At 46.6% G+C, this 27,322-nt stretch overlaps 1 protein-coding gene across 6 annotated transcripts in view; it reads right to left on the reverse strand.

Moving 5' to 3' along the window:
• The window catches only part of Gas7 (growth arrest specific 7), a 231,851-nt gene that overhangs the window by 67,218 nt on the left and 137,311 nt on the right, over window positions 1-27,322 (reverse strand). For 4 of the 6 annotated variants that reach the window (XM_041664089.1, XM_041664094.1, XM_041664091.1 and 1 more), the window contains exon 2: window positions 16,523-16,643. In XM_041664089.1, the coding sequence (XP_041520023.1) occupies window positions 16,523-16,643 (121 nt within the window). Of the gene's footprint in view, window positions 1-16,522; window positions 16,644-23,191; window positions 23,378-27,322 lie in introns of those variants that run through there. The other 2 variants (XM_041664092.1, XM_041664093.1) reach the window with 2 other exon arrangements.

The raw sequence follows: 27,322 nt of genomic DNA on the forward strand, positions 1-27,322 counted from the left end.
AAAACTGCGCGCTGTGTTAAGTAGCATGATGTAATTACATACTAAACCTTCTGTCTCATCCAGGGCCAAATCAGTCCTATGCCCAGTGGATTCACACTGTATATACAACTCATACATTAGCAATCCCAGCAAGGGTCATCATATCATGGCGCTTCTGCCAAGTAACCCTCATTTTGTTTGACAGCTTCCCCAGTGTTCATGGGTAGTGACTTTAGAATTTCCAACATGCTACTCCTGAGCACTTTCTTTAAGTGAAGAGGTAAAATACTTGAGGGCGGTGGAAAATCTGCATTGCACCAGCCTAGGAATAAAGAAGATAGGCAACGGAAAGGACACCAGAGTCGTGCAGACAGAACCAATACGTCACAGAGTCAACAGGTGCTTCCCAGGGCTGTGGCAAGAGCTAATTGGCCAATGTTGTTTGATGAATAGGAAATAGAAAGCTATTTCTCATACATCTTTTGAAATTAATTTCCATAATTTCCTTAAAACTTTTGAGGGTGGAGGGAACAATCCAGAAGTGATGGAAAGACCTAGAAGAAATATCACTGCATTTTGTGTGTGTCTTTTAGACTACAGCATCAAAGAGAAGAAATCATAAAAAGTCAACTAATCTACATATACAAATTAAGTTAAAATATCTCAGTCAGGGCAGTGGAGAGGGCTCAGTGATTGAGGTGCTTACCACACAAGCAAGAAGAGTCTGGGTCCCCAGAACTCACAGAAATGCCAGGTGGGCATAGCAGCTTGGGTGTAGTCCCAGTTCAGAAGGTGGAACCAGGGGACCCCTGGCACTAGCACTGGGTTTAACTGGAAGACCCTGCCTCAAAGAACGAGGTAAAAGAACAATCAAGAAATACTCCAGATGACAGCCTCGGGCCTCCACATGCACTCATATTCATGCTCACCTTTACACACATGTGTTCAAACACATGCAAACAGGCATACACACATACCCACTGTACAACATACATATGAAATAAAAGAAGAAAAATCCTCACCAGAATTATAGAATGTCATCAATATTAAAACCACTTGCTATATATAATGGAGATCTTTCTCTAAGAACTCCCATGCTGCCTCATTCCTGAAGTATCAGAATTCAGAGGCTGTTACAAGCGGCTCTTGAGTATAAACCCAGAGTGCACTACACAGCCAGACCCTGTCTCAAAGATAGATAGATAGATAGATAGATAGATAGATAGATAGATAAGTAGGTAGTAAGGTGGGTGGGTAGGTAGGTAGGTAGGTAGGTAGAATCTGAGCAAATGCTCATAGATCTTGGGGTGTAGCTTCTGGGATCAGCCAAGAGTCCTACAGAGTGGAAGCTGAAACGATGACCTTCTATTGTTGGTCCTTTCTAAATGGTTCTTGAAGAATGAAAGGCAAGTTCAGAGAGAAATGGAGGGTATGCAACCCCCGAAGTCCTAGGTACAGGGCTGATTCTCCAGTCCTTCCTTCAGAGATGCTCAAAGCTTCTGTGACTACGGGTTCCAAAAGTTGCCATACGTAGCCTTCTAGTCTTCTAACAAGATCAAATTAGTCCCCTAACCGGATCAAATCCAAGCTGCACTACCCTCTGAACAACCCACTCGGGGGCATCAGACTGGTTCTGGAATATTCTTCCATGTCTCTGTCTCAGGGAGGATGTTTATGACTTCTTCATTGAAAATTACACAGCTCAACTGCTCTGAAACCCCCATCTCATAAAGCAGTATCCCAGTATCATCTACTTACACAGCACCTTATCGAGCTGTTTGTTTTCTGAGGAACACGGCCCTTATTAACTTCAGCCATTCTGCCTTGCTAATCCTCGTGTAGAGGACTTCCAGTAAAAGGTGTGACATGATGTTTATAAATAACGCTCAAAAGTGTTGAGGGTGTTTCTCTTCACAGGAAAGAGGAGATTGTTGGAGAGAACTAAAATTAATTTAGAAAACAGAAATAACCAGCAGTTATCCTAGGCGCAGCTGAACAGGTACTCGTAAGCACACTGGTTCCAAGAATGGCTGTTCCAACCGAGACACAGGTCCCCATGCTCCCTTGAGGGCAGAGGACCCTTCCTAATCCTAACCACTCCTTCAAAAGGTACAGAAATTCCCAGCTAAAAACCTCTTCTTACACTGTTTCCTAATGTCAATAAAAGGCACTGGGGACAGAAAAGACACAGCATGATGATGGAATGGGAGACTTTAGGGTTGAATGATGGAAGAGTACTCAGATTCAAAACCTTCTTTGCAAAGAGACCAGAGAAGCCTGTCCACCGGTCCCCATGCTGTACCGGGCGAGCCTGGAACAGGACTCCAGAGTTTCTCAAAGCCCAGAGCATCCCAGGATCACCTGGAACTCCAGTCATGAGACCGAGCATCAGGTCTTCCCTCCTTCCTTGGCTCATGAGTCTCAGGCGTGTCCTGCGGGGCCTGAGAATCTGCATTCTGAGAATTTAAGCAATTTTCAGGCAGTTCTGTGCCACTGGTAGGGAAGAGCTCTGTCCTGCCAAGCTCCAGCTGCAGCGGGCTCTGTCTTCATCCAGGAGTTGTCCATGCCACTCAAAAGTAACAAGGCACAGAATCGTAACACTCCAGCAAGTCCTCCTAACCTGACGGACCCACTGCTTATTCCACATCCACCTCTTCTCACAGGTGACGCTGGTGATAAACACACAAACTCCCTTTCCCTTTCAGGATCTTGTCTAGAGCCACTGCAGACCCTTGCCACACTGCCATAGGCTTTCCTATTGCATGGCCGCAACCAAAACCAGGCTGTCCTGAAGCATTGTCTTAGCCTTAGCTGGTCGCCACGTTGATCTGAGTTTGATCCCTAGGACCCACAGGATGGAAGGAGAGAACTGACTACTGCAAGTGGTCCTCTGACCTCCATATGTGCACAGTGCCACATGCTTATGCACAGACATGCACGTGTGTGTGCGTACATACACACACACACACACACACACACACACAGCAAACATGTTTTAAAACATGAGTCGGGAAAGTCCTATAACATGCATATGGCATGTGCCCAGCTGATTTCCAGGGCTCCTGTTGTGAGAGGTACAGGTCTCATGGAGCTGTCTAACACACACACACACACACACACACACACACACACACACACACACCAGAGTGGTCCTGGGCTGTTCCATGTAAGCTGTGTGTGTGCGTGTTAGAGCCGACATGTTTTCCCTATCGAGGAGCAGAGCACCAGTGTGAAAGTGTCAGAGGCACAGGGCTAAATAAGAAAATGAAGCTTTTGTAATAGAAACTGAAAGGCTGAAAAGATACAGCCAATCAACCCACCAACCAATCCACAGCAAACAAAGGACTGCAGAAACTGTCAAGTTGGCCTGAGTGACCCAGAGAAAGAAGAATGAACCCAGCAGAGAAGATCATCCATGTGTGAAAGAGAAACTAGCCAGGTCTACAAACACACAGGTCAAAGCTGCCTGAGGTTTGCATGGCTATCACCAGGACCTCCCCAAGTTCCCCCAGTCCAGTTACTTAATAGCTAAAGTTGAGCCGGTTTCAGAAGGGGCAAGATCAACTCCCAACACATTTAGCTTACGGTCCATCCAGCTCTCATCATTACAGGAGCTCTTTCTTCGAAGGGCAGTTAGCTCTGAGCAGGCAGATAGGCAGATGGCCAAAGGGCAGGAGCTTCAGGCAACAGCCACTGTTCAAGACGTAGGTTATTATCTAGCCAAGGATGATGAGACCCCGGAGGGTCTCCGTGGCCCACTGCATGGCTCAGCCCACTGCTCACGGGGAGTGGGCACACAACAAACATGAGCTCCTTGCATGACTAACTTCTCACCCGGTTTTCTTCCTCCCACACCTCTTGGAAGAGCATTCTACTTTGGAATCCAACTCAGATTGAAAGAACAAAAAAGCTGTTACCCGACTCCAAGATCGGCCTCCAACAATAAGGATCCCATGGAGGGGGAAATCGTGCCAGCTTTACATACAGAGACATACTCAGCAGCAGTTGTGGGTGCTAAACACTTTAAGATTGACATTCCCTGGTTTCACGGGATTGTTTTTTTTTTATGCTTGAAAGGACCTTCAGAAGAATACTCAGACAGGAAGGAAAATCACAGCCAAGCCACCAGGAAAATTCCCATGAACAGCTCACATGGACTCCAGGAAGCCTTCCGCATAGCCATTTGCATGGCATTCGCCCACTCCACCCCGGCAAGAAGCCATCAAGTGGCTAATTAGAGCTGGCCACAGAGAAGGCATTGAGCAAACACTTGTTGCTTGATAACCAAGTCATGTGGTCCTTGCCCACTCCCACATCAGTACAGAACCTACAGATAATGCCGGAGTGCGCTGGTTTTTTTCACTGATCCCATGACACCTCACCTTCAAAACATCTGCCTTGCTTCGAACAACCTCTCTGCTGTCCTTGGCATCTGTCTTCTTAGGGATACAGGCTTCTACTAGCCCTTCGGTCCCACTAGTCCCAGAGTGGCAATGCCCTCTCCACACTAACAAGCCAATGTATGAGAAAGCAGAGGGCAAAAGGCAGAGTATGGATGAACTGGAAAGTCCCTTTGCAACTAAGGTTCCGTTTCTATCACACCGTTTTCTTCTTCTCTTTCTTGGTCCTCCTTCATTGCCTCCTATTTTCAAGTGCATGGTAAAACATTATCCTGACTTTATGTAAGTCGCTGCTTCTGACTCTGTTTTATACTTTTAAAATCTGTATGTGTGTCCGTGTGTGTGTGTGTGTCCATGTGTATGTGTTCATGTTTGCACATGTACACACATGGAGGTCAGAGGGAAGTTTATGGGAGTTGAATCTCCCCTTCCATCATGTAGGTCCCAAGAATTAAACCAGGGTCACCAGGTTTGTCAGCAAGCCCTTCTCCTGCTAAGTCATCTTGCTGGCCTGTGATCTTTAAAACTTGATACAAAACCATGAGGCTCTGTCTGAAAACCTGGCCCAAACGTGAGCAGCCACAGAACTGGACCTAGGAAACACACACAGAGACCAGCTGGGCAGAGAAATGCCCTAGGGAACGTGCTGAGCCCCACCCATCTCCGCTATGGAATTTTGAGAGAGAAAGGGGTCCACGTGTTTATGAAAGCTCTTGAGTTGCCAGAACTGGACATCCTTGCACACTGTATGCAAGGTGCTTCTTCAGGCAGCAGCTGGTCTAAAGATCATCCAGGATGGATATCGACAGACTGTCTTGTCTTGGGGAAACAACATTTGGATTTCAGAAGTCTTGACCCTGCCTGCCTGTCACCTACTCTGTCCCTTACACCCTTGTGACAGGGCAATGCCATTCCCTTGGGAACTTAATCACAGACCAGCTCTTTCTCAAATTCTGACCCAGAATAATGGTGCACATTTTCCAGAAACAATCTGATGACTGGAATCTGGCATACGGTGCAGGATGACCGAGTGGGGGTACTGAGTGTCTCCTTTCCTTCTCGTTGCTGTTTATCATGTCTCGGTTTAGCAATGCTCTAACTTCTTACGGTTTGTTGCAAAATGTACAATATGGGCATTACAAACCATTTTCACTCTAGAACTTATTTCTCCTATATACCTGTGTCTTGGCACACCTTGCTCCTTCTGTCCCATCTCCCTCTATCTTTCTAGTGTTGGAGACTACTATTATAGTTTCTACATCCATGAAACCAAATCTGCTGGTCCCACATGTATGTGAGAACGTGTGTATCCATTCTTTTGTGACTGGCTTATTCCTGCATAACACAGGGTGCTGTGGTTTCATCCATGTTGCTATGGTAGCAGATCTCCATCTTCTTTAAGGCCAAATAGTGTTCTGCTGAAGCCATGTACCATATTATCTTTATCCATCCATCCACCGGTGGGTAGTGTGGTGGATTCTATGCCAAAGCTGCTGTGAACAATGTCCCAGTAAGTACAGTGTCTCTGATATACCAACTCCATTCTCCTTGGCTGTATACCCTGTATTGGGAATGCTAGACTAACACTTTGAAAGATGTTTAACCCAAGCAAACATCATTGGTTATGGGCACACCCTCATCCCAAACATTCTTTGCCTTAAATGACTGCATGCTGGCCACAGTAATGGTTAGAAAGGATGTTGTCACATCATAGTGAGGAGCTCTGCTAGGCTCTCCGACTGCTCACTTCAGACCTTGACAGAGCACTGGGCTTCACAGTATGGTCGATGGGAGGAACAGTATAGTGACCATTCAATGGCACATACTTTCTAGGCAAAGTAGAGGTCCTGCTAAAAAACAAAATATAAAAAACTCTTCCAAAGAGAAAAATGAAAATAGAGCCTTGTCAGACTCTAAGTACCTTGAAGTTCATCTTGTCCAAGCGTCTGTCTTGTCTCATGAGTACACACGAGAACAGTGCAAGCCCCATGTTCCTCCCCAGAAATGCTGAGCTCCAAATGATTTTTGAGCTATGGACTCGAGGGCTTTGAGATGATAGAAGCTATTACTATTTCTCCTACACAGACAAGAATAAAGGCTGGAAACACACACGAGTCAGCTACCCCAGTGACCTCATGACCATAAGCAGCAGGCAGGTGAAGGGCCTTTCCTGGCAGTTCCTACTCACTCTAAATCTTGTCACCATGAAACTGAGTTCTTTGTCTTCAAGCAGCTTTTGGCAGTTTCTGCTTTAACTTCAGTGGTTTATGGATATCTGACCTTTAACCTCGGAATGATGACAAACACTGCATTTTTTCCCTACTGTGTTTCTGAAAATGAAAAGTCAGATTTGAGTTTACTCCTCAACTTTATATTCTATTCCTTGCTACTGCTCCAGTTTGAATCTGACATACCCGTGTTCTACCCTGCCCCCGACGCACTACCGAGATTCATGTGAGAAGGCCTGGGCCACACCTTGAGGTGCTGGGGGTCGGTGGTGGAGTCTTCAGCAGGTGGGGCCTAACCTGGATGGGCAGAGGCAAGCAAGCAGACAGGAGTTCTAGGCCAGCCACAGCTATATGGTGGAACCCATCTTAAACAAATGTCTAGCAGAAGAATATTAGGCTACTAACTCACAGGGGATGACTTAGCCCTTTTCTGTCTCTTTTTGTTCCCTGGCTACCATGAGGTGAAGGTATCTCCTATACCACTGCATGTCCCCACCACAACTGTGCTCTGAAACCCTGAGTCTAAATAAACCTTTCTTTTTTTGATTAGCTCAGGTACCTCATTAGAGTGACAGAAAGCTAACACAATGCCCTTATCAATTTTGTTGTTACTAAGTCTCCTTGCAGTTAAAAAAAAAAAACAAAAAAACACTAGGTGGTGACTATTAGAAAACTCTTAAGAATATGAAGTAAAACATTTTTTATTTTAAAGTAAAATATTAAGAAAAAACTTTTTTTCTTAATAGCAGATTATGATTTCTTTTTGAGCAACAGCCCGTCGTGACGCTCTTGACATGCATCAGAATTTGGAAGCTGTGCATTCAGAATCCCCAAAGAGAGCCTCTAAGGAACTACTTCTAAAGGCAACCAAGAAAGCCACAGAGCATCCAGCATCCTCGCACATGCCTGCGTTTAAACAACACTTCTTCACTGAAATGCAATTCCCTATATTACAGAACTTACCCTGTAAGAGCATATACCTTGGTGACTTCGGTCTGCTCACGGAGTATGCAGCCCTCACCGTTACCTTATTATAGTGCATACCCATCACCTTAACCCCCTGCTCGTTAGCAGTCACTAGCCAGCCATCACGCAGCCCCTGGCAACCACTCATCTTCTTTCGGTTTCTATGGATTTGCCTAGTTAGGGCATTTCATACAAATTGAATCCCACAGCATGTAGCTCTCTGTGTCGGTCTTGACTTGGCGTGATGTTTTCGGGATCGCCCTTGTTGAAGTGGGTATCAGCCCTGCTTCTTTCTTTTCTACAGCGTTTTGTGCACACGCCTTACTTTGTTTGCCCATCCATTGGTTGATGGGCATCGGGGCTCTGGCCGTGGGTTTGGGGCTGCTGTGTGTGTGAACACCCAGGTTTCATGTGGACTTGGCTTTCTGTTTTCTTGGGCACAAAACAAGAAGGGGAACATGGCATCCCCACATTTCTTTTCGATGCTTGGTATCTGGACCATTTGTTGTTGATTGCTAGTTCCAGCTAACAACCAGTGGGGTACACAACATTCTTTACTAAATAAATCAAAATAACTTGACTTCTTAGAAGAGAATGAAGAGCAGTCTGCCTCCTTTGTCTTTGGACGTCAGCATACTGGCGCTGCGAATGGCTTTGAATTCATGTCAGCATACTGGCACTGCAAATGGCTTTGAATTCACTTAATCTCTACCACAAACAAGGGCTTATTTGGTCTTAGGAATCTGGTGGAAAATGAGGGGTGTGATATGCACTTAAGTGTGACCTAAGCGATACAAATTAAAATGGACGCTCGGGAAGAGAAAACAAAGGCTACACTGAGCCAGATTAATAGTAGCTTTCTAGTCTAACAGCTTTCTACCATGAAGCCATTAAAAAAAAACAGGGGGAGTGGCTCTGGGGGAGAGGGGAGATGAGGGGGCAGCTGGGAGGAATGGAAGGAGGGGAAACTATGGTTGGGATGTATTGTATGAAAGAATATATTTTTAAATAAAAATCATGGAGCCAAAACAAGGGCTACCCATGAGTGTGTGCCCGCGTGTGTGTATGTATGTGTTTGCACATGCTCATACACATAAGAGCACAATGCACAATTTAATCAACTAAATGTGCCAAACAAAAACATGGCTCTAGTCTTACTTTGTGTAATACAGATGGACAGAAAAAAAAAAACAGACTGGTGGTTTGGGGTGCAGCTGCTCCTCTGGGCAACTTCTATGGAGAGGGAACTGTCAGGGCCACCCTATCTAGAGAGTGGGAAAAGTATCCAATTACTTTGAACAAAGTAAAGCTCAAAGAATGGTTTTCACAATGACTAGCTTGGTGGAAATCCTACCTAGAAACTCATTAGTTCCCAGTGTAATAAAGTTGAATGAGAATCTACTCAGTTAAAGGAAAATGAAATCAAGAAAACTACTGACTATCTGGCAAATGAACACAAAACCTCAAACCCTGGCTCACATCCATGCCAAGTCTCACTCACACTCATAATAAAACATTGAGAGACACCAATTCTTTGTCAAAAAGAGGATAGAAGCAAATTCCATCTAGCCTGGGTTTTACATCACGCTTAACAGGACAAGCAGATGTCCCTTAAGATGGCCATTTCTGATGAGTGTCTTTATCGAGTATCTGTGAACTCACTTATCCTTATACCAAGTGTAGTCCCCACCACCCATGTCCCATTCTGAATGCCGGAGGCTGAGCATTAATTATAGCCTGACTCCCAAGGACCTGGTGACTCTGGGCAGAGACTTTTAGCATATGGAGGACCCATTCCTGGATATGTAAAATTGATGAAATCTGTTAGGCCAGGGATCATCTTTGGGGCTTTGCTAGTACTACAGGGAGCGTGGGGACATGACTGTGTTCCAATAAAATGTAAAGTGAATTGCCAAATTTAGTTTAGTGCCCCCTGTGTGAGATGACCTGGAAGATTCTCCCTGCCTGCCAGGGGTGCTGAGCAAAGTCATCGGCTACTGAACCCTCCCTGTGATTGACAATGATGCAGGATGCGCTATGGGACTCCATTCTAAGGTGGCCTAACACATAGACCTTGATGATGGGTCCTGTTCACATTCCTATCATAGGGACTCCTGTTCAGTGAGGACTTCATCTTGGAAATAGAAGTATCAGTGTGAAAGGGGAGGAGTTAGGCTTTCTGATAGGCTGTTTGGATTTAGGAGGTCTAATCCAAAAGGATGAAAAAATAGCTCTCCAAGCAGGGGTGGGGGAAGGGGTGGGGAATGAAGTAGAGTCTGGTCAATAGGAAATGGGAGATTTCCAAAGTGCAGTTGGCTCCTCTATAACCCTTCTAAGGAAGCCAACAGACCTCCTCCATGGCTGCTGCCCAGTCTGCAGCTCACTGCCAGACACCGAGCTGGATGGCGTGACATCTTCCCTGGTGTCCCTTTTACTCTCTTGCCATCCCTCAGTGCTCCGGGCTCACTATCTCCTAATAGAGTCTTACCACATAATCCTTTCCCCCGGCTCTGCTTTCTAGAAAATCAGGCCTAAGACACGACCTCAAATTATTCTCTTTCTTTAGGGAAAAGACACAGATAAAACAAACGGAATGACTTGGTTTAATGCATCCGAAGTTTAGTCCAATATGCTGTGAAATGGGGACTCACATAAAACAGAACCAACCCTGGCTTTCCATGCTAGGTTCAAGTCTCTCTCCATTCTTCCAATGGTAACGTATATATCAAACAACATCAAGAAGGCCAGCTAAGTGATTTAGCTTCTAACAATAAAGGGAAGCAAAGCTGATGGGCCAGGTCTCTTGAAACAGCTAGCTGATGTCCAAGAGGCTCTGCTATTCACAGCCTTCACATTGAACCTCTGTCCCCAATGTCACGGTGCTGAGGGGTGACGAGATCATGAGAGCCGTCACTCACTTGGGATCCATGTTCTTACAAATGAGGCCCCTGGGAGCTTGCTCATCCTTTCTTCCATGTGAGTGCACCAAGAGAACTGATCTCTAGCTAGCAGAGGGCAGGCTGCAATTGGACACTCAATCTGCAGGCACTTGTACTCCCCAGCCTGCAGAACTGACTGTTTTCCAGCCACCTAGCCTTTGCCCTTTTGTTAAATTGGTCCAACACAGACTCTTAACACTAATGCAGGTCCCTGAATGAATGGAGTAGGCTGCTGATAACAGTTTACCACCCGTGAATCACAGTACACTCGGATTCAGCCCCAGCCCACTCTGGAGGAGCACAGAGCATGTTCCTAGATGATACAGGAGAAGCATTTTCCTGCCACTGGTGTCCCTGCCCTCCCTGGGCTGTACTCGGGGACACTCTGAATGATGAATTACCCTGGAGAGGCAGGCAGAGCTGTGGGAAGTAGAGGGGACTTCTGAAGTTGGTGACTCACACATACCCGCTGGAGTCACTGAGGAGTCTACTTAAAACCAGCATCAGGACTACAGTAACCTATCTATTGATACTTCCTGTTGGGCATCTGGTTCATTCACTAACAGCCATCACTAAATAATCTGTATCTCCCCAGGCATTGGCATGGTCCTCCTATTGTAAACAGGATCTGTATTTGTTCCTGGGTTCCCCTCATTTCATGGCCTTTTCTTCCCTTGCTTGCCACTACCTTGTAATCTCCACCAGTTCTTCTCTGTCTCTGTGGTGCCCTCCTTAACTTTGTATTCAGAGCTGTCTTCTACAGGCTTACACTGGGCAATGTGTCCGTACCTCTGATTGAATGAGGTTTCTGTCCCACCCAATCCCACAGCCCTTCTGTCCCAAAGAAACACACAGAGGTTCTACATTAATCATAAACTAGTTGGCCTATTAGCTCAGGCTTCTTATTAACTAATCCTTACATCTTAAATTAGCCCATAATTCTTGTCTGTATTAGCCACGTGGCTTGCTACCTTTATCAGTGAGGCATTCTCATCTGGCTTCTGTGGCTGGATCACCACTGCAAACTGACTTTTCCTCTTCCCAGAATTCTCCTGTTCTTATTGTCCCACCTATACTTCCTGCTGGTCGCACAACCTATACTTTCTGCTGGGCTACTGGCCAATCAGCATTTTATTAAAATACAGCTGATAAATCTTTACAGGGTATAAGATCATTGTCCCACAGCAACCTCTATTCTAAGGAAATGCAAATTCTAAATCGCCCCACTCAGTTGTGTATGTTGGTCACTGCACAGTGGGGGCCGGTCGGAGTGGAATCCATTCTGCTCTCTGCATGCTGGGCCATGCACCCAGGGGAGTCTCTGGATGGATGTCCTTTGAACCGCAGATGCATCCATCTACGGGCTGGCCATCTCTTTCTGAACATGCAGCAAGGAATCCACCATGCAGCCCGGATTCACCTCCTTTCTCCCAACTCACATCTGAACGTCTCCCGCTCCCATTTACTTCATGACTGCCACCCAAGGCAGAAAGCCGGGAGGCAGGAAAGCTCCCTGCCACCAGCCTGCCACATCCTGTCTGACAGAGTTCAGCTTCCCTGCCTCTTTCAGGCCACTGCCACAGACTGTACTGACCTCATTATTTCACACTTCATTTAGGCTGTCTACTCCATGCTCCGTGCTCCCAAACCTTTCACCGCTGCACGAGGAGTCTTGCTGTAAGGTAGCCATGGTGTCCTGCCACTGTTTGGAGACTTTCCACGGCTTCCCGCTGCCCACTGGGTGAAGAGTCATGTCACACCCCAGCGTTCCCTCACTTCTACGTCCTTACCCTGCCAAGTCCACGGACCTGCTTTCCTCATGCCGCCTCACCCTCTGTCATGGGTCCCTCCTTAGAGCTCCTGCACCCACCGTATGCAGGTGACAGGTCCCTCACTGGAGCTCCCACTCCCCTTTGTCATGGCCTGACTGCTTGTGGGTGTTTATCTGTCTCTGACCCCTTTGGAGCTACAGTCTCTTAAAGCAGAACCTTTTCTTTATTTGGTGATGTATATCTACAGCCTGACCCGCGGCACGTGGGGGCGCAGACCCTCATCCATGAAATCCTAAATGGATGTAAAAGCAAGCAGATTATCAGGCGGCGAAGGGGACACCAGTGTAAATGAGGTTTTGCACAGAATACTTATTATGCCCAAGCGCCCTCTGGGGGAAGACAGATTAGGGATTAGGGAGCGGGGAGAAAGCCAGGCGGCTCTCAGGATCCTAGGGTTCTGCCCTGGTGGATTCTACCAGTCACAGAGGACTGAGATATGCAAGGGGAGGCAACTGCATATTCTCTGCACATGCACAGGCCTTTTTTCTTGTCACTGTTCCTTGAGCAACACGGAGTCACAAGTATTTACATAGCATTGGCATCGGATGGGTATCATACTAGAAACGACTTAAAGACTTAAAGGGCGGGTGTGGGTTCTAGGCAAACACCACACCTCCTTCTATAAAAGACAGGGGCATCTGTGGGAGGTTTTAATCAGAGGTCTTGAATGTCACCTTAAGGGGCATCTGCATTTGTAAACTATCCTCTGCAAGAACGAGAAGAGTGTACTCAATGCCTCTCAGCAGCAGGTAGTGGGCCTGACTTGCCCTTGATTTGCCACCTGGACAGATGGAGGAAGGGTTGGCATGAAGCATGCAAGTTGGGACAGAATTGGGGGGGTCCAGCAGTAAGCTACCAACTCAGAGGCCCCAGGATGGCTTCTGCTAGGTGCTCTGCTACAGACAGGCAGGAGGCTTCCAAAGGGAGGGGTGGGGGAAAACCCCAGCAGACCAACTAAACTGGGAGAGGCATTTCCCATTCCGTCCTTTCCTGGTCCTATCTATCTCCAGGGACATCCCCAGCCCTACAGGCTCTCTGTGGCACTCTCTTCAAATACCCCAGACCTCTTCTCAGTCCTTCTCATGGATAATCAAGCAGGAATCCATTTAAAAATCTGCTTCCAGGGTTAACAGTGTAGCACACCGAGACAGTATTTGCCCAGAACATGGGGTTCAATCCCCATCAGCACACACAGATACCCCTCCACTGCTCCCTCACATACACACAAAAAATTAAAATCTGCTCCCACTATGAGCAGGGCAAGGCCATTCTTTATGGTATATATTTGAGGCTCAATAAAAATACGTGTTGAATTGACCAGAAAAACAATGAATACAATAATTACCTAATGAGTGAGTAAAGTTGACCTCCATCCTGAATGCAAGACGGAGGAGTTAGGATTACTCAGTAAGAGAGAAAGTGAGAGGGGCCAGTTCTACTGGACCCACCAGATAACCCAGCAAATCAGTCCACCCTGTTACATACAAGACTGGTGAACATGTGAACCAAAGTCATCCTCTGCAGTGTTTAATGTTAAAAATCAAAAACAATGTAATTTAGTAACACATGTCAGTTACCTGCAATTCACGCTCAACTGTCCAAACACAAAGGCCCTCCCCCTTTCTGCCACACATAAAGTTTTATTAGAACGTAGCTGCATGCACTAGCTTAAATACTATTTATATTACTGCTCACGCTAAGTGATAAAGTTAAGTCTCTGTGTCAGAGACCATTACCCTCCAAATCTAAACTATTTACTGCCTGGTCTGCTAGAGAATCAGCTTACCAACCTGAGGAGCACACTGCACCCCACAACCCCAAGGAAGCTCCGTCCTATGGTATATGAACAGTCAGAGTCCCGGAAGGAATCCGTCCTATGGTATATGAACAGTCAGAGTCCCGGAAGGAATCCGTCCTATGGTATATGAACAGTCAGAGTCCCGGAAGGAAGCTGCCAGACAGTGTCTGATGATACAGAATGCGGCTGCATTTCCATTAATAAGTAGAGTAGTGCTTACACTAATGGCAGCACATTCCTAATACACCGCGATGAAAAAGAATGAGTTAGATAAAAATATTCAAAGTCCAGAACAAGGCCTATAATAAATTGTTGCCATAATTTAAAGGATAGGATGGATAACATATGTAATTTATTTTTAAAACAGCAGCATGCCTATGCTTAGAAAATAGAGGATACAAACGCCTCAAAAGGATATATGTGATAAATAGCTCTGGGAAACGTGACTGAGGATTTTTAATGTTGATTTGAATACCGTTTTTATTCAGTGGCTTTTTAACCCTGAGAATATACTATTCTTTAACTGAGGAGTGAGAGGAAGAAAGAGATAGATACATGGATAGATAGATAGATAAATAGATAGATAAGATAAGATAAATAGATAAATGGATGGATGGATGGATGGATGGATGGATGGATGGATGGATAGACGGACAGATAGGTAGGTAGATAGACAGCCTAGAAAGGCATTTTCTCTATTTCCCTTTGCAACAGACTGGCTAATTTGAGACAAGAACAAATCCACCCCAATTCTTGCTCTTGAGCTCATCCAGTCCAAACTGCATAGCACAGATGGAGATCTGTGTTCAGACACCCACTCCCCTGGGGAACGGCACTGAAGCAGCCTCTCCCCAGGGGAAGCGCATTCAAACAGCCACTTGCACCCCTGAAACATCAACGCTCCTGAGCAGGGCAAAGATGCTCAAGTGTTTGTTTTGAGGAAGTGTGAGATTAGAACAGTTAAAAACAACCCCACTTCCCTTTTCCTAGAAACCCTGGTCATAGCTCTTCAAGGGGAACGCCCTGCTGAGCCTGCAGGTTAGGGTGCTTGCGTTATGCACAGTTCAGCCAGCCAAAGAAGCAGCTGTCAGCTTCTCTGTCTCCAGATGACTGCTGGCTATCCTCTCACTGGGAGCACTCCCTTTAGTGAAGGCTCAAAATTGTAAATTGTATTAATAACATCCATGTCTCAGCTGGAGAAATGGCTTAGTGGTTAAGTCTAAAAAATGGCTTAGTCTTCCAGAGGACCTGGGTTTAATCTCCAGCACCCACATGGCAGCTCACAACTGCCTTTAATTCTATTCTAGGGGATCTGGCTCCCTTGCATGGATATACCTGTAGGCAAAACACCAATGCACATAAAATAAAAATAAATTATAAAAATAATTAATATTAATATACACGGAATATATATTCCATGTCCTGGTGGCAAGAGGCAAGATAGAGCTATGAAGTTAGATGGGCAGAAAAGACAGAGGCCAATGCTGGAACCAACAGGTAGACATTCACATTCTTGGCACAAATGTCTGAGGTGCCCAGCAAGTCTACTTTTGCTTGTGTTGTTTCTCTTGGTTTCCTCGAGGCAGAGTCCTTGGAAATACAGGGAGGTCAGGATTTCTCAGCTGGTTTGTTTTACACTTCTGCCCTCAACCTGATCAGTGTCCTGTTTAACTTGTGCCAAGACTAGCCGTACTGCACAGCATCGTAAACCATCGGGATCCTGGAGTCATTTGGGAGGTCCAGGGAAATTTAACTCTTTGGAGCATGGAGCTCCAGTCCTATTCAGCTCAAAGAGATGCAGGGAGTGGTTGGGCGGCTGGAGGTAGGCATCTAATCCTTGCAACTGGGAGGTTGTCACAGGAGAACTAGCATGCATTTGAGACCAGCAGCCAGTGAGATACTTTAGTTGAGAAAAGGGTGTTACAGTAAAATCAGGGCAAGTTTTTGCAGCCTCTGACTCTCCGGTACCATTAGAATAGTCCCTAGACAGTATAGATTACCTTGACCTGTTGAGCTGGCTTCTGAGGTCATTTACGAACAATACAGTCCTAGAGTCTAAGGTTTGAGTTCAATGAAGGTTGGTGTGAGGTGTCAAGGATTCTGGGAATCTGAAAGTACAGCTGTCCTCTAAAGCTGCTTCCAGAATGCAGAGCGAGGCCCCAACACCTAGCACCAGGAATGAGCAGGACCCTACTGTAGCCCCTGGCATATGATAAACAATTCTAGAACCGGAGGGTTAAGATGCCAGGTTACCTTTCCTTGAGTCAGATTTAGCAAGGAAAAGCCCCCAAACCAGAAGGTGGAGCGGGAGGGAGAAAAACAGCCCAGGAAGAGGCAGACATTGCGGGGTTAGAAAAGGCTGCTCCTGAGCGGGACTCACCATTGGTAGTCGTGTTGACATAGTAACGGCGGCCCTGAGGAGACAAGTAGCTGTGCCAGCCAGGTGGAAGGATGACCGTCTGGCTCTCCTCTCCCGGCGGAGGGGGGACCATCCCAGGCTTCTGTTGGAGAGGAAGGAAAGGGTCAGACATACTTGTCATTTTTCACAACTGTTTGGAACCACAAAATCACTTTGGAATCGCACAACTGGGATAGCCTGGCCTGCAGGCATCTCTTGGGACAGATGACATGCAGTATGAAGCGCCCCTCACAGAAGGCACAGCCCCACCCAGAGCAGACAGAACTGACCTTCTTCCCTAGCAGATGCTGAAAAAAAAAATCAAACCCAGGGTGCTGCGCTTGCCAAGAGCCCCTTCACTCCCCATGGACTATGCAATCTACACCCGCTGTAGACTGTGCGTTCCACACCCGCTGTGGACTGTGCAGTCTACACCCGCTGTGGTATGTACCGTCTACACTCCACAGGACCACTGAGTACAGCAGCAGACACAGCCCCAGGCCTGCTGTGCAAACCTAGCAGAAGTAATTAATGCAGGCCACGGCAGAGCAAGGTGTAAAACATTCTCTAATAATGTTGAGAGTCTGTGAGAGCTGGGTTGGGTTTCTCTTTTTTTCCACTGTCATATCACTGTGGCTGGCACAGGGAACCGGGATTGTTTAAGATGAATCAGACACCATAGGCCTGATTCCTGTGACCATGCACGGTAACATCTGTCTTAAGAAACAGAAGAATATGTAAGTCGGAGCATTACGTGGAAGGCGGGCACACACTGTAGCTGCATCTGTGATCCCTCTGGTGGGGGCTTACGGGCAATTTTTAATTCTTTATTCTCTTACTTATCTTTTCCATGTAAATCTCCAAAACACAGAAATAAAGATTCTCGGCTAAAGAACATTTAAAACTAAAAACAGAGGATAAAATTAGCCCACACACTTGCTGTGCCTTTTGGAGAAGGTAAATTGACAAAAATCAGAACTGCAACTACGGAAGGCCAAAAAATTCTCAGCCAAAGCTGTTTACAAATACAAAAGGCCACCAACTCCTTGGTGCCCTCGGTGTCCCATGCCATACCCCACAGGAGTGGCTCCTCTGGCCACCAATGGCCAATATTTAGGAAAACAGGGTAATGATTGAAACCAGAGCAATGAAGGATGTGCTCTTGATGCCCCTCTCCAGACAGCCCCAAGGGGGATTTGTCTCAGTTTCCTGTGGAGGCCTTTGTACTATAAAAGGAAGAAGCAAATCCCAGGTGCTGCTGGGAGTAAACATGGCCTCCTTCAGCCCTCTATGGAGACCTGGTGTATGCCATGAATTCCCACAACTGTGCTCCCATGTTTCTGTCTCCCGCAGGGGCACCTGCTAAGCCACAGTGCCTCTTTGATTTTGCATGAAAGGCTGTACTCTAGACAGGTGATGGCAGATACACAGCAGCCAGGCTGACGGTAGTGGAGTATCTGCCTCCTGGGAGCATAGATCATACACCAAACACAAATGAACCCGGGAGCAGGAGAGACTGGCCCCGAACACCAATCACTCTAGCGTCTCCTGGCCTGGAAGATGACCAGAATACAGGCAATACAAATAGGATAATGAAGGAGAAAGCATGAGAAAGAAGCAGATATGATGGTGTTCGTCCATGATTCCAGCGCTCAGTAGAATAAGGTGGGAGAATCATGAATCTGATGCCAGTCTAGGCCCTCGCAAGGCCCTGTCTTAAAACACCAAGGGTTAACGAATGAGAAGAGGGTGAAAAGAAGAAAGCAAGGGAGGCGTGGAGGAGGGTAGAGGGGAGAGACAGAATCCTGTATACACAGGGTCTTGGGAATAAAGTGGCAATTGGGGTTGGGAGTGGGCGGGGGGGGGCGGGGCGATGGTGCTGAAGAGGGCTGCTTTGCTGGAGAATCTTCTAGAACCAGAGGATGAGATGGCTGGTCCCTCATCTTTCCTTGAGCCTAACTAACATCAGGAGTATCAGGAGGGGGTCCATGGGAAGCTGTTGATGCAGGTTAAGCAAGCTTCTGAAGCTCACAGGAAGGCCCTGCACAAAGAGGATCCAAGGCCGCAGTGTAAACAGCCTCCGGCTCCAAGCACTCTGGGTGCCAGTCCTACCTCAGTCATCACTGGACCTCGGGCAAGTGACTCAGCCAGGCTATTTCCACATCAATGAAACAAAAGATGGTAACGTTGGCCCAGGTGTGGAACATGCTGTGGGCTGTGGAGAGCCAGAGTAACATACCCAGAACACCAAAGAGGAACCACGACCAGGGTTGCTTCAAGAGATGGGGGAATATCACCCTAAGGGGGAAAGCTCTCCCATGCTCTGCTCCCTGAGAGATAAAGTCCAGGCAGACACACAGACCTCCCCTCCACCACATCTGGAATGTCACCCTCAATGGTTGTTCTGAGGTTTCTGCTGCCAAGAAAGGGAGGTCAATGTCCCCTGGAGTTGATGATTGTTGTTGAAAAGCTGGTCGGGGAGGAGTTCTGTGGGCCACAAAGTGAATGAATTGAGTCACTTGATGCTCCAGGGCCTCAGCTTTGAAGCAACTGCCAGAAGCCTGGCTCTCTTCAGTTTCCTAGTACTGTTCTCTTCAGAATGATTCTGGTTTATCTACCTGTGAAACCCAGCGAGCTAACAGGAAGCCTCGGTTTACACACGAGGATATGGTTGACTATGAAGGAAGAGTGTCCTGAGGCTCTCCTATCTAGGGAGTGCAGGGACCTTTGGAGAGACACCATAATTCTGAGCCAGGGAGAGCAGAGAAGGGGTGGGAGAGCACCCACTGGGGGGAGGGGGCTAATTCTTAATTTGGCCAATGTGCTATGCTGAGGGTGGTTTTCACACCCGTGGAACACAGCCACCAGGCACCCTCACTGCTGGCCATATGACTGCCTTGCCTTATCTCCGGAGCCAGCTGCAACTCTCTTGTCTTTTTCTTTCCTAGGAAGAAGCCCTTGCTAGCTCACCACCCACAAGTCAGGAGATGCTGGAGACAGGTGGGGATACGGTTCTCCGCAAGACTGAAAACAAACATCCCAGCAAGCTGGATGTGAGCATTCAGGGCAGTATTCACAAGGGCCAAACATGTAGATAATACAATGGACCATCTGTGAGGATATGGACATAAATACAGAATAGCCATATGATGGAATATTACTCAGAAATGAAAAGGAATAAGGTCCCGGTTCTCATTATATCATTGCTGGGCCTTAAAGACATCATAAAAGAAGTCAGGTAATAAAGGTCACACGTGGCCTCATTCCATTATGGGACAAGTCCAGAGCAGGAAATGCCACAGGTTACACTAGTGGCTACGGAGGGCTGTGGGCAGGAAGATAAGATAGACACTGGGCTTCTCTGTGTGTGTGTGTATGCGCGCGTGCTCGTGTTTGCGTGCATGTGTGAAATGGTCTAAACTAGGAAGATGTCACGGTTACACAATATGCAGGGGGTGCATAAATGCTATGCATGGTCGATTTCAAATATATATATATATATATATATATATATATATGTATATATTCACAACAAAATTTGTCTTTGAAGAACATACAGCAAGGCTAGAAAGATAGCTCAGAAGTTAATAGCAAGCACTTTGCTGCTCTTGCAGAGGACCCAGGTTTGGTTCCCAGAACCCACAAGATGCTTACAAAACAAAAAACACCTATAACTTCAGTTTCAGGGGATCTGACGTCTTCTTCTGGACCCCAAAGGTATCGCATACGTGTGGTGCACAGAAATACATGCAGGCAAATACTCATTTGCAAAAAATAAAAATAAAACTTTAAGAAAAGATGCAAAGGCAAAACTTTAACTCATTGCCTGCCAGTTCTCATTTAAGAGTCTCAAAGCATCCAGTGCTCCTCGCTCTTATGACCTCAACGGGGCAGGAACAGGCGGCCTTCTGGGAGAGCTGCCCACAGCCACCAACAGGGTAGGTGTGGATGCCTACTTAGTAATTAAGGACTCCCTTGAATTTCTTCTCTAATTAGTTATCTCTCTAGCTAAATCCTCCCATCTGCACTGGCTAGTTTTATGTCACCTGATATAAGTTAGGGCTATTTGGAAAAGGGGCCCTCAATTAAGAAAATGTCCCCATTAGATTGGCCTGTGGGAAAATCTGTGGTGCATTTTTTTTTTTTTTGATTTATGATTTACATGGGAGCCCGTGGTTTGTACCACCCCTGGGCTGGTTATCCTGGTTTCTATAAACAAGCAGGCTGAGCATGCCATGAGAAGCAAGCCAGTAAGTAGCACTCCTCCATGGTCTCTGCTTCAATACCTGCTTCCAGGCTCCTGTCCTGACTTCCCTTCATGATGGAGTCTGACCTGAGAGTTGTACACTGAAATCAACCCTTTGCCCCCCAAGTTAATTCTGGTCTTGATGCTTCATCATAGCAATAGAAACCTAACTAAGACCCCCTTCCTTCCCTGGCCCTTGCAGCTCCTCTGCTCAGCTCTCTTGGCTCTTTCCAATGGGAAGAGGAAGGAAGAGCGGAGAGGCACCTCAGTAGGGCAACAGCACCTAGAACAGACAAGATCAGAGTGAGCAGAGCGGGCTGGTGGTTCCTGCTACTGAGGCAGGACTTAAGTCTCTGATGGATTTAATAATCCTGCCGCTGCCTCTGAAAGGAGCCATCCCTAGGCCAGAGTGGAGAGCTCTTTCTGCTCTTCCCTTGTTTGTTTAAGAAAAAACATGCTTAACTCTACACAAAAGTTCATCCTCTGAGTGTGTGAGAGAAGTGTCCGTCCTCCAAATAGGTGTAAAGATCTTCTGCAGTGTCACTCCAGGAGGCACGTTGTTTTTCTTTGAATTCTTCTGTGCAATATCACACTGTCTGATTATACATAGCACGTTTGCTTACACACGGGTTCTCTGATGGACACTTGCATGATTTCACTTCAGAGCCATTGCAAACAATGGTGCTAGAAACACTTGTCCCCTACCCTTTTCATCGGTAACATCAAGGAGTTTGTAGACCGCTTCAAAATCCTTGTCAGATGCCCACACATCTGTCATCCTGGCCCTCAGGACTCTGAGGCAGGAGGATCACCCGTGCAAGGCCAGTTTGAGATACACAGAGACTCTGCCTTCAAACACCAAAGGGTGGGAATGTAACTCAGTGATAGGGCACTTGCTTAGTGTGTGCAATAACCTGGGTCTGATCCCTACCATAGCAACAAAACAAATAGGAAAAAAAAGTAAACCCTAATGAGCCTTAGTCTAGTAGGGTTCCCCAGAAAGATCTGAGTGCAGGCCTGATTTCTATGTACCTATAAGGACTCCTATCCCTAAATGTCTTTAGTGTACAAGGCCCTGAGCTTTAAACATGTTTACAAGATGTCTGTATTAAGGACGCTTTCATTCCTATTTTATAAGTAAGAACAATCACTTAATATTGTACAGATAAGTGAATGTTAAACCAAACTACTTTAAGCGACTGCTTTTGGGCTGAGAGTATAGCTCACGGGCAGAACACAGCCTTAGTGCCCTGGGTTCAGTCCAAGCACACACAAAAACCTCACTCACTCCATCAGTCAATCAAACCAACCAACTAAAATTAGTTTGCTTCTAGAAAATTCTGTCTGGTTACCCAGTGCCAAGTTACCTTCAACCCATCTCCTGCCAGAAACCCACACTAAGCTTCTTGTCAGCACTTGTCCATGAGATATGACTCCCACAAGGGGAAAGACAGCTCAGGCCCCAAACTCTTATTGTCTCACAGTCTCCAAGGAGCATATGCCTTCTTGGGAGATGCGCAAGAATATCACCACCCTCACCCAGGCGTCACGTTCATTCCCTGGCTGTCGGCTGACTTCCCCATCTCCTTATTTTAAACACAATCAAAAAAAAAAATAAAATAAAAATAAAAACAAAAACCATTCCTTCTAATCAAGGTACTGACTCCCCTTGGAAAGCCAAGTAATCAGATAAAAGGCCATCACCCAAAACTTGAGAAGAAATGCCCCATTCAGATGGAGTGGTACAAACCTGTAACTCCAGCATTCAGGAGGCTGAAACAGGGGGATGGATGGTCAGCTCAGTGGGCTACCTCGTGAGTCTGAGTCCAGGCTAGAGTACAGAGTGAGACACTGTCTCAAGTAAACAAAAGCCCAATTGAAACATCTAAAAATCAGTCATCAAACAAACAAACAAAATAAAACCAAACAAAACACACAATACCAAAACCAAAACACAAGTGTGATCAGCTCAGCACATGTTAAACAGTCTGGGGTGTGTGACCTCTCCTGGGCCACGTTTTCACCACCAGATCTAGACAGTTTGCACCCTGAGTCCTCTGCCCACTACACTCCAGAGCTACTCCGACACAGCCATCAGTGGGAGCAACTGAGAGGAACCATTGCCTCTGGAAGAGAAACCAAGATGAACCCTGAAATTTCAGTAAATACGATTTGTAAGAAAGCAGTACTAAGCTGTACTAAGCGGTGCAGTGACTTATGAAAGGGAAGGCTCCTATCACCTAACCCGAAACCCTTTCAACAGACTATTTTAAGAACGACTACAGCCTCCCGTAAGTTCCGACCCCTCTCCTAAGCTCCCCAGAGCCTCCTCCACTCTTCCCATTCAAGTTCATCCCGGGACAACATCCACCTGCGGGATGCTCCTAGGAGCACCTCCCTCTTACCTTCTGAAGCAGAGAGCGAACGCGACCTGCAGGTGTTCACAGGTGGCCGCCAGACACTTGATTTAGCAGCCAATCAGAGAGTTTTAAGGTCCCCCCGTTCCTCGTCCTCTCACACCCCAAACCCAGCAGCAATGGGAGCTCCAAAGAAAGGCATATCCACAGGGCTCTGCACCCCCTCTCCCCCCCACACCCAGATCTATATATAACACCTCCGAAGTTGTCAGCCTAACGAGCCACTTTCTGGCAGACCCGTTGCCATGACAATGACTGCTAATGAGCCCAGTGCTGTGATTGGCACGGCTTGAAGGCTCCTCCACAAAGGACTTGCCAGCACATTCCTCCTTCCCCAACCACGGAGCCAGCTGGACATCCAGAAGTAGTCAGGACATGGCTGGGAGCAGCTTCAAGGATTCAGGCCCTAGCAATTAGTTTATTGCCAGCACACTCTGAGCAAACCTAGACACAATGTCAGGCGTGGCCTCAACTGCTATTTCTGTACTCAGCAGGGGTCATGGTGGCAAAGGAACATTAGGAAGATCAAGCCCCAACTTGGCCAGGGGTGATGTTTACACTTGGATGTAATCTCTGTATCCCGAAAGACGGAGGCAGGCAGACTGCCATGAGTTCAAGACCAGCCTGGGCTACATACTGAGACCCTTTCTCAAACAAAATTAGACTAACTGGGCTATTCTTTCTGCTGGACACCTGTTCATGGTAGGAGGGCTCCCACACAGAACTAGCTACCCATGGTGGCCCCACCTCCCTCAACGATGTCACCAGCTTCACGTTTTGGTCTACAGGAAAGCTGAGCACCCTCTCTTTGTCTGGCTGGTGAAGCTACTGTTCCTCCAGCCCTATCTATTCAGAAATTGCAGATCACAGGAGAGGGCTGTGGAGGTAGCAGTGTACATCTGACAGTAGCACAGTGTGTTCTGAGAGGGTCAGTTTCATAGGCACAGGCTGGACTAGACGGGGGCCGGAGAGCAAACAGCTCCTAAAATCAGAGAAACAAACTAGAGATGAGATCCAGGAAGGCAGTGTGACACGCTCCCCTTGTTCTCAGTTTAGTCTCACTCAGTACAGGGCCCGGAACATTGAACGATGAATGAATGAATGAATGAACGATGAATGAATAAATGAATGAATGAATGAATGAATGTTGGGAACTGAGTTTCAGACAGATGTGAGGCAGTCATTTCATCAAGGCTGAGGCAGAAGAATTGCACATTCAGGACTGCCCTCAGCTACATAGCAAGACCCTGTCTCAAACAAACAAAACAGCAGCTACAAAACACAAGCAGAGTGGATTTTAGTGGGCGATTGTGGTACAAACCTGTTAATCCCAGTACTCTGGGACGGGTAGGCAGGAAGGTGCCTGAGTTCAAGGCCAGCCTGGGCTATACATGGGACCTCTTTGTCAAAGAAAAACAAAAGAGACTTCTAGCATATTATGGGCTAGAGTTTACATGCAGCCAAGCTTTCTTTTTTTGAGGAAAAGTGACAGAAATACAGTCTTCAACAGACAAGAACTCGCAGAACATTACTCCCGCTTCCTCTATAGCAAAGGGGAAATTGTCCTTCACTGATTCCAGAACCCCACAGATACCCAAAGCCCCGGATGCCTGATGTTCATGTCTAGCTTTACATAGCAGTCACACCATAACCTACATGTATACCCTGACACTACAAACCACTACACCAGGCACGGTGGTTCATGCCTGTAATCCTAGCACTTGGGAGGCAGAAGCAGGAGTAGCAGCATGAATCTGAGGCCTGGACTACTAAAGAGGTTCCAGGACATCCAGAAGTGCAGAGGCTCAAGCAAAAACATCAGCAAAGTTGCCGTAAGTATTAACTGAGAATACACCACTGAAAACGATGTAAATGTGGTATCTTCACACACACTGCTTAGGGAATAATGGCGATAAACTCTGCACAGGTCCAGGAGAAGCACAGTTTCCCAAATATTCCCAATGGTCAGGAGTTGGGATCTGTGATGTGGGCTCACAGTGCTTAGAAGATGTTCTCCAATGTTGAAAGTTTAAGTGAAGTTACTGGGAAGAAAGAGGAACTCACAGTTAAAGGGACCTAGGTCAAACACTGAAAGCAAATGATGAAACAATGTATTAACAGGGCTGGGGAGCTGGCTCAGGGCTGAAGCGCTTGCTGTGAAGACATGGCGATCTGAATTCAGATCCCTAGGACTCGCTAAATGTCAAGCACAGCTGCTGCAGATCTGCAGCTTTAGCATGTGGAAGAGACAGGCAGATCCAGGAAGCCAGCTAGCCGGCTAACCTGGCCAACCAGTGAGACCTAAAGACCTAAAGACAAAGGGGAGGAACAACAGTATAAGGACACAACCGGGGTGGCTATCAGCCTCTGGCCTTCACAGGTGTTTGCACAAGTAAGCACGCCTGCACATGGCACATTTTTGAAAAGGCCCTGGGAGATGGCTCAATTGCTAAATGTGTTAGCCACACAAGTTTGGCCACTCAAGTTCAATCCCAGGAGCCCACATAAAAAGTTGGATGTGGTGGCATGCATCTCTTATCCCAGCATTTCTACAACAAGGTGGGAGGCAGAGACAAGAGAATGCCTGAAAGCTCATGGACCAGTGTGCTGGTTAGTTTTATCTCAACTTGACACAAGTTAGAGTAATCTGGGAAAGACTCTCAAAATGCCTCAGTGAAACTGGCCTATAGGCAAGCCTGTAGAGTATTTTCTTGATTAGTGATTGGCGTGGGTGGGCTCAGCTCACTGGGGCTGGTGCCATCACTAGGCTCGTGGTCCTGGATTAGATAAGAAAGCAGGCTGAGCAAGTCATGGGGAGCAAGTCAGTAAGCAGCACCCCTCCACGGCCTCTGCATCAGCTCCTGCCTCCAGGTTCCTGCCTCGGGTTCTACCCTGACTTCCTTTGATAATGGACCGTGCAGCACAAACAGAACATGAAACAAACCCTTTCCTCCCCGAGCTGCTTTGGGTTATGGCATTTTTAACCACAGTAACAGAAGCTCTAACCTAGCAACAGTCAGCCTGGAGGATGCAGTTCTGTGGCCAAGACAAGAAAAACCCAGCCTCAACAAGGAGGAAGGCAAGAACTGACTCAGAAAATACACCCTCTGACCCCCCTACATACACACACACACACACACACACACACACACACACACACACACACACATATATATATATCACGCGCGCACACATACATACACACAGACTAACTAAATAATTAAATATATGCATAATTATAAATTCGGTTACACAATTAAGTCTGCAAATTGTTGTTTATGTAGAGGGTGAAAAACAAGTGACAAACAGTCTAAGTAATACCACAAAATATCAAGAGGCAAGAGAAAACCAAAATGAGGATAACCCTGTGGGGACAGAAGTAGACTCTTTTTCTTCTCTCCCATCTGCACTGGTTTGTTCCCTAAAGAGTCATTCTCTGGAAGCACAGCCCCTCCCCCAATCAGAAATGATATTGAAAGGTGGAGGGACCTTTAAGAGGTGGGGGTGTAGCAGGAAATCATTATGTCTTTGGGGGAGGCACCATACCTGTCTCCTGGGACTGGATTTGGTACCTCAAGATTGGATTGGTTGCTATAAAGAGCTCAGCTTTCTCAGCTAGCTCATCTTGTTTCTTTCAATGGGTGACAAGTTGCTCTGTGTCTTTGACTCTGTCTCTGTCTGTATGTCTGTCTGCCTCTCTATCTCTCACACACACTCATCTTCCACACGACATCCTTTGTATTATGATTTAGCATAAGGCCTTATTGGAAGCTAATGCCAGCACTGCACTTCCAGGCCTCCAAAACTGTGAGATAGATAAATCCTGTCCTGTTTCCTTTATTCAGAAACCAGTTACAGCAACATAAAATTAACTAAACAGGTTTCCAAAAAAACAAAACAAAACAAAACTCCTTCTGAGACATAGTGAGTGGTACACACCAGTAATCCTAGCACTTGGATGTCTGAGGCAGGAGGATCACAAGTTCAAAGCTGGCCAAGCTAATGGCTAAGCTACACAGTGCACTCCTGCTTCCTCCTGCAAAGTCAGACACTGCTCAGTTGGTTCCCTCTTTCATCCCTTGGCATTTATTCATCTGGATGTCTCTTCCTGAATCCCGA

The sequence above is a fragment of the Microtus oregoni genome, unplaced genomic scaffold, assembly GCF_018167655.1.
Source record: "Microtus oregoni isolate MIOR12 unplaced genomic scaffold, Mior012 000015F_ref0000493, whole genome shotgun sequence".
Taxonomy (NCBI): domain Eukaryota; kingdom Metazoa; phylum Chordata; class Mammalia; order Rodentia; family Cricetidae; genus Microtus; species Microtus oregoni.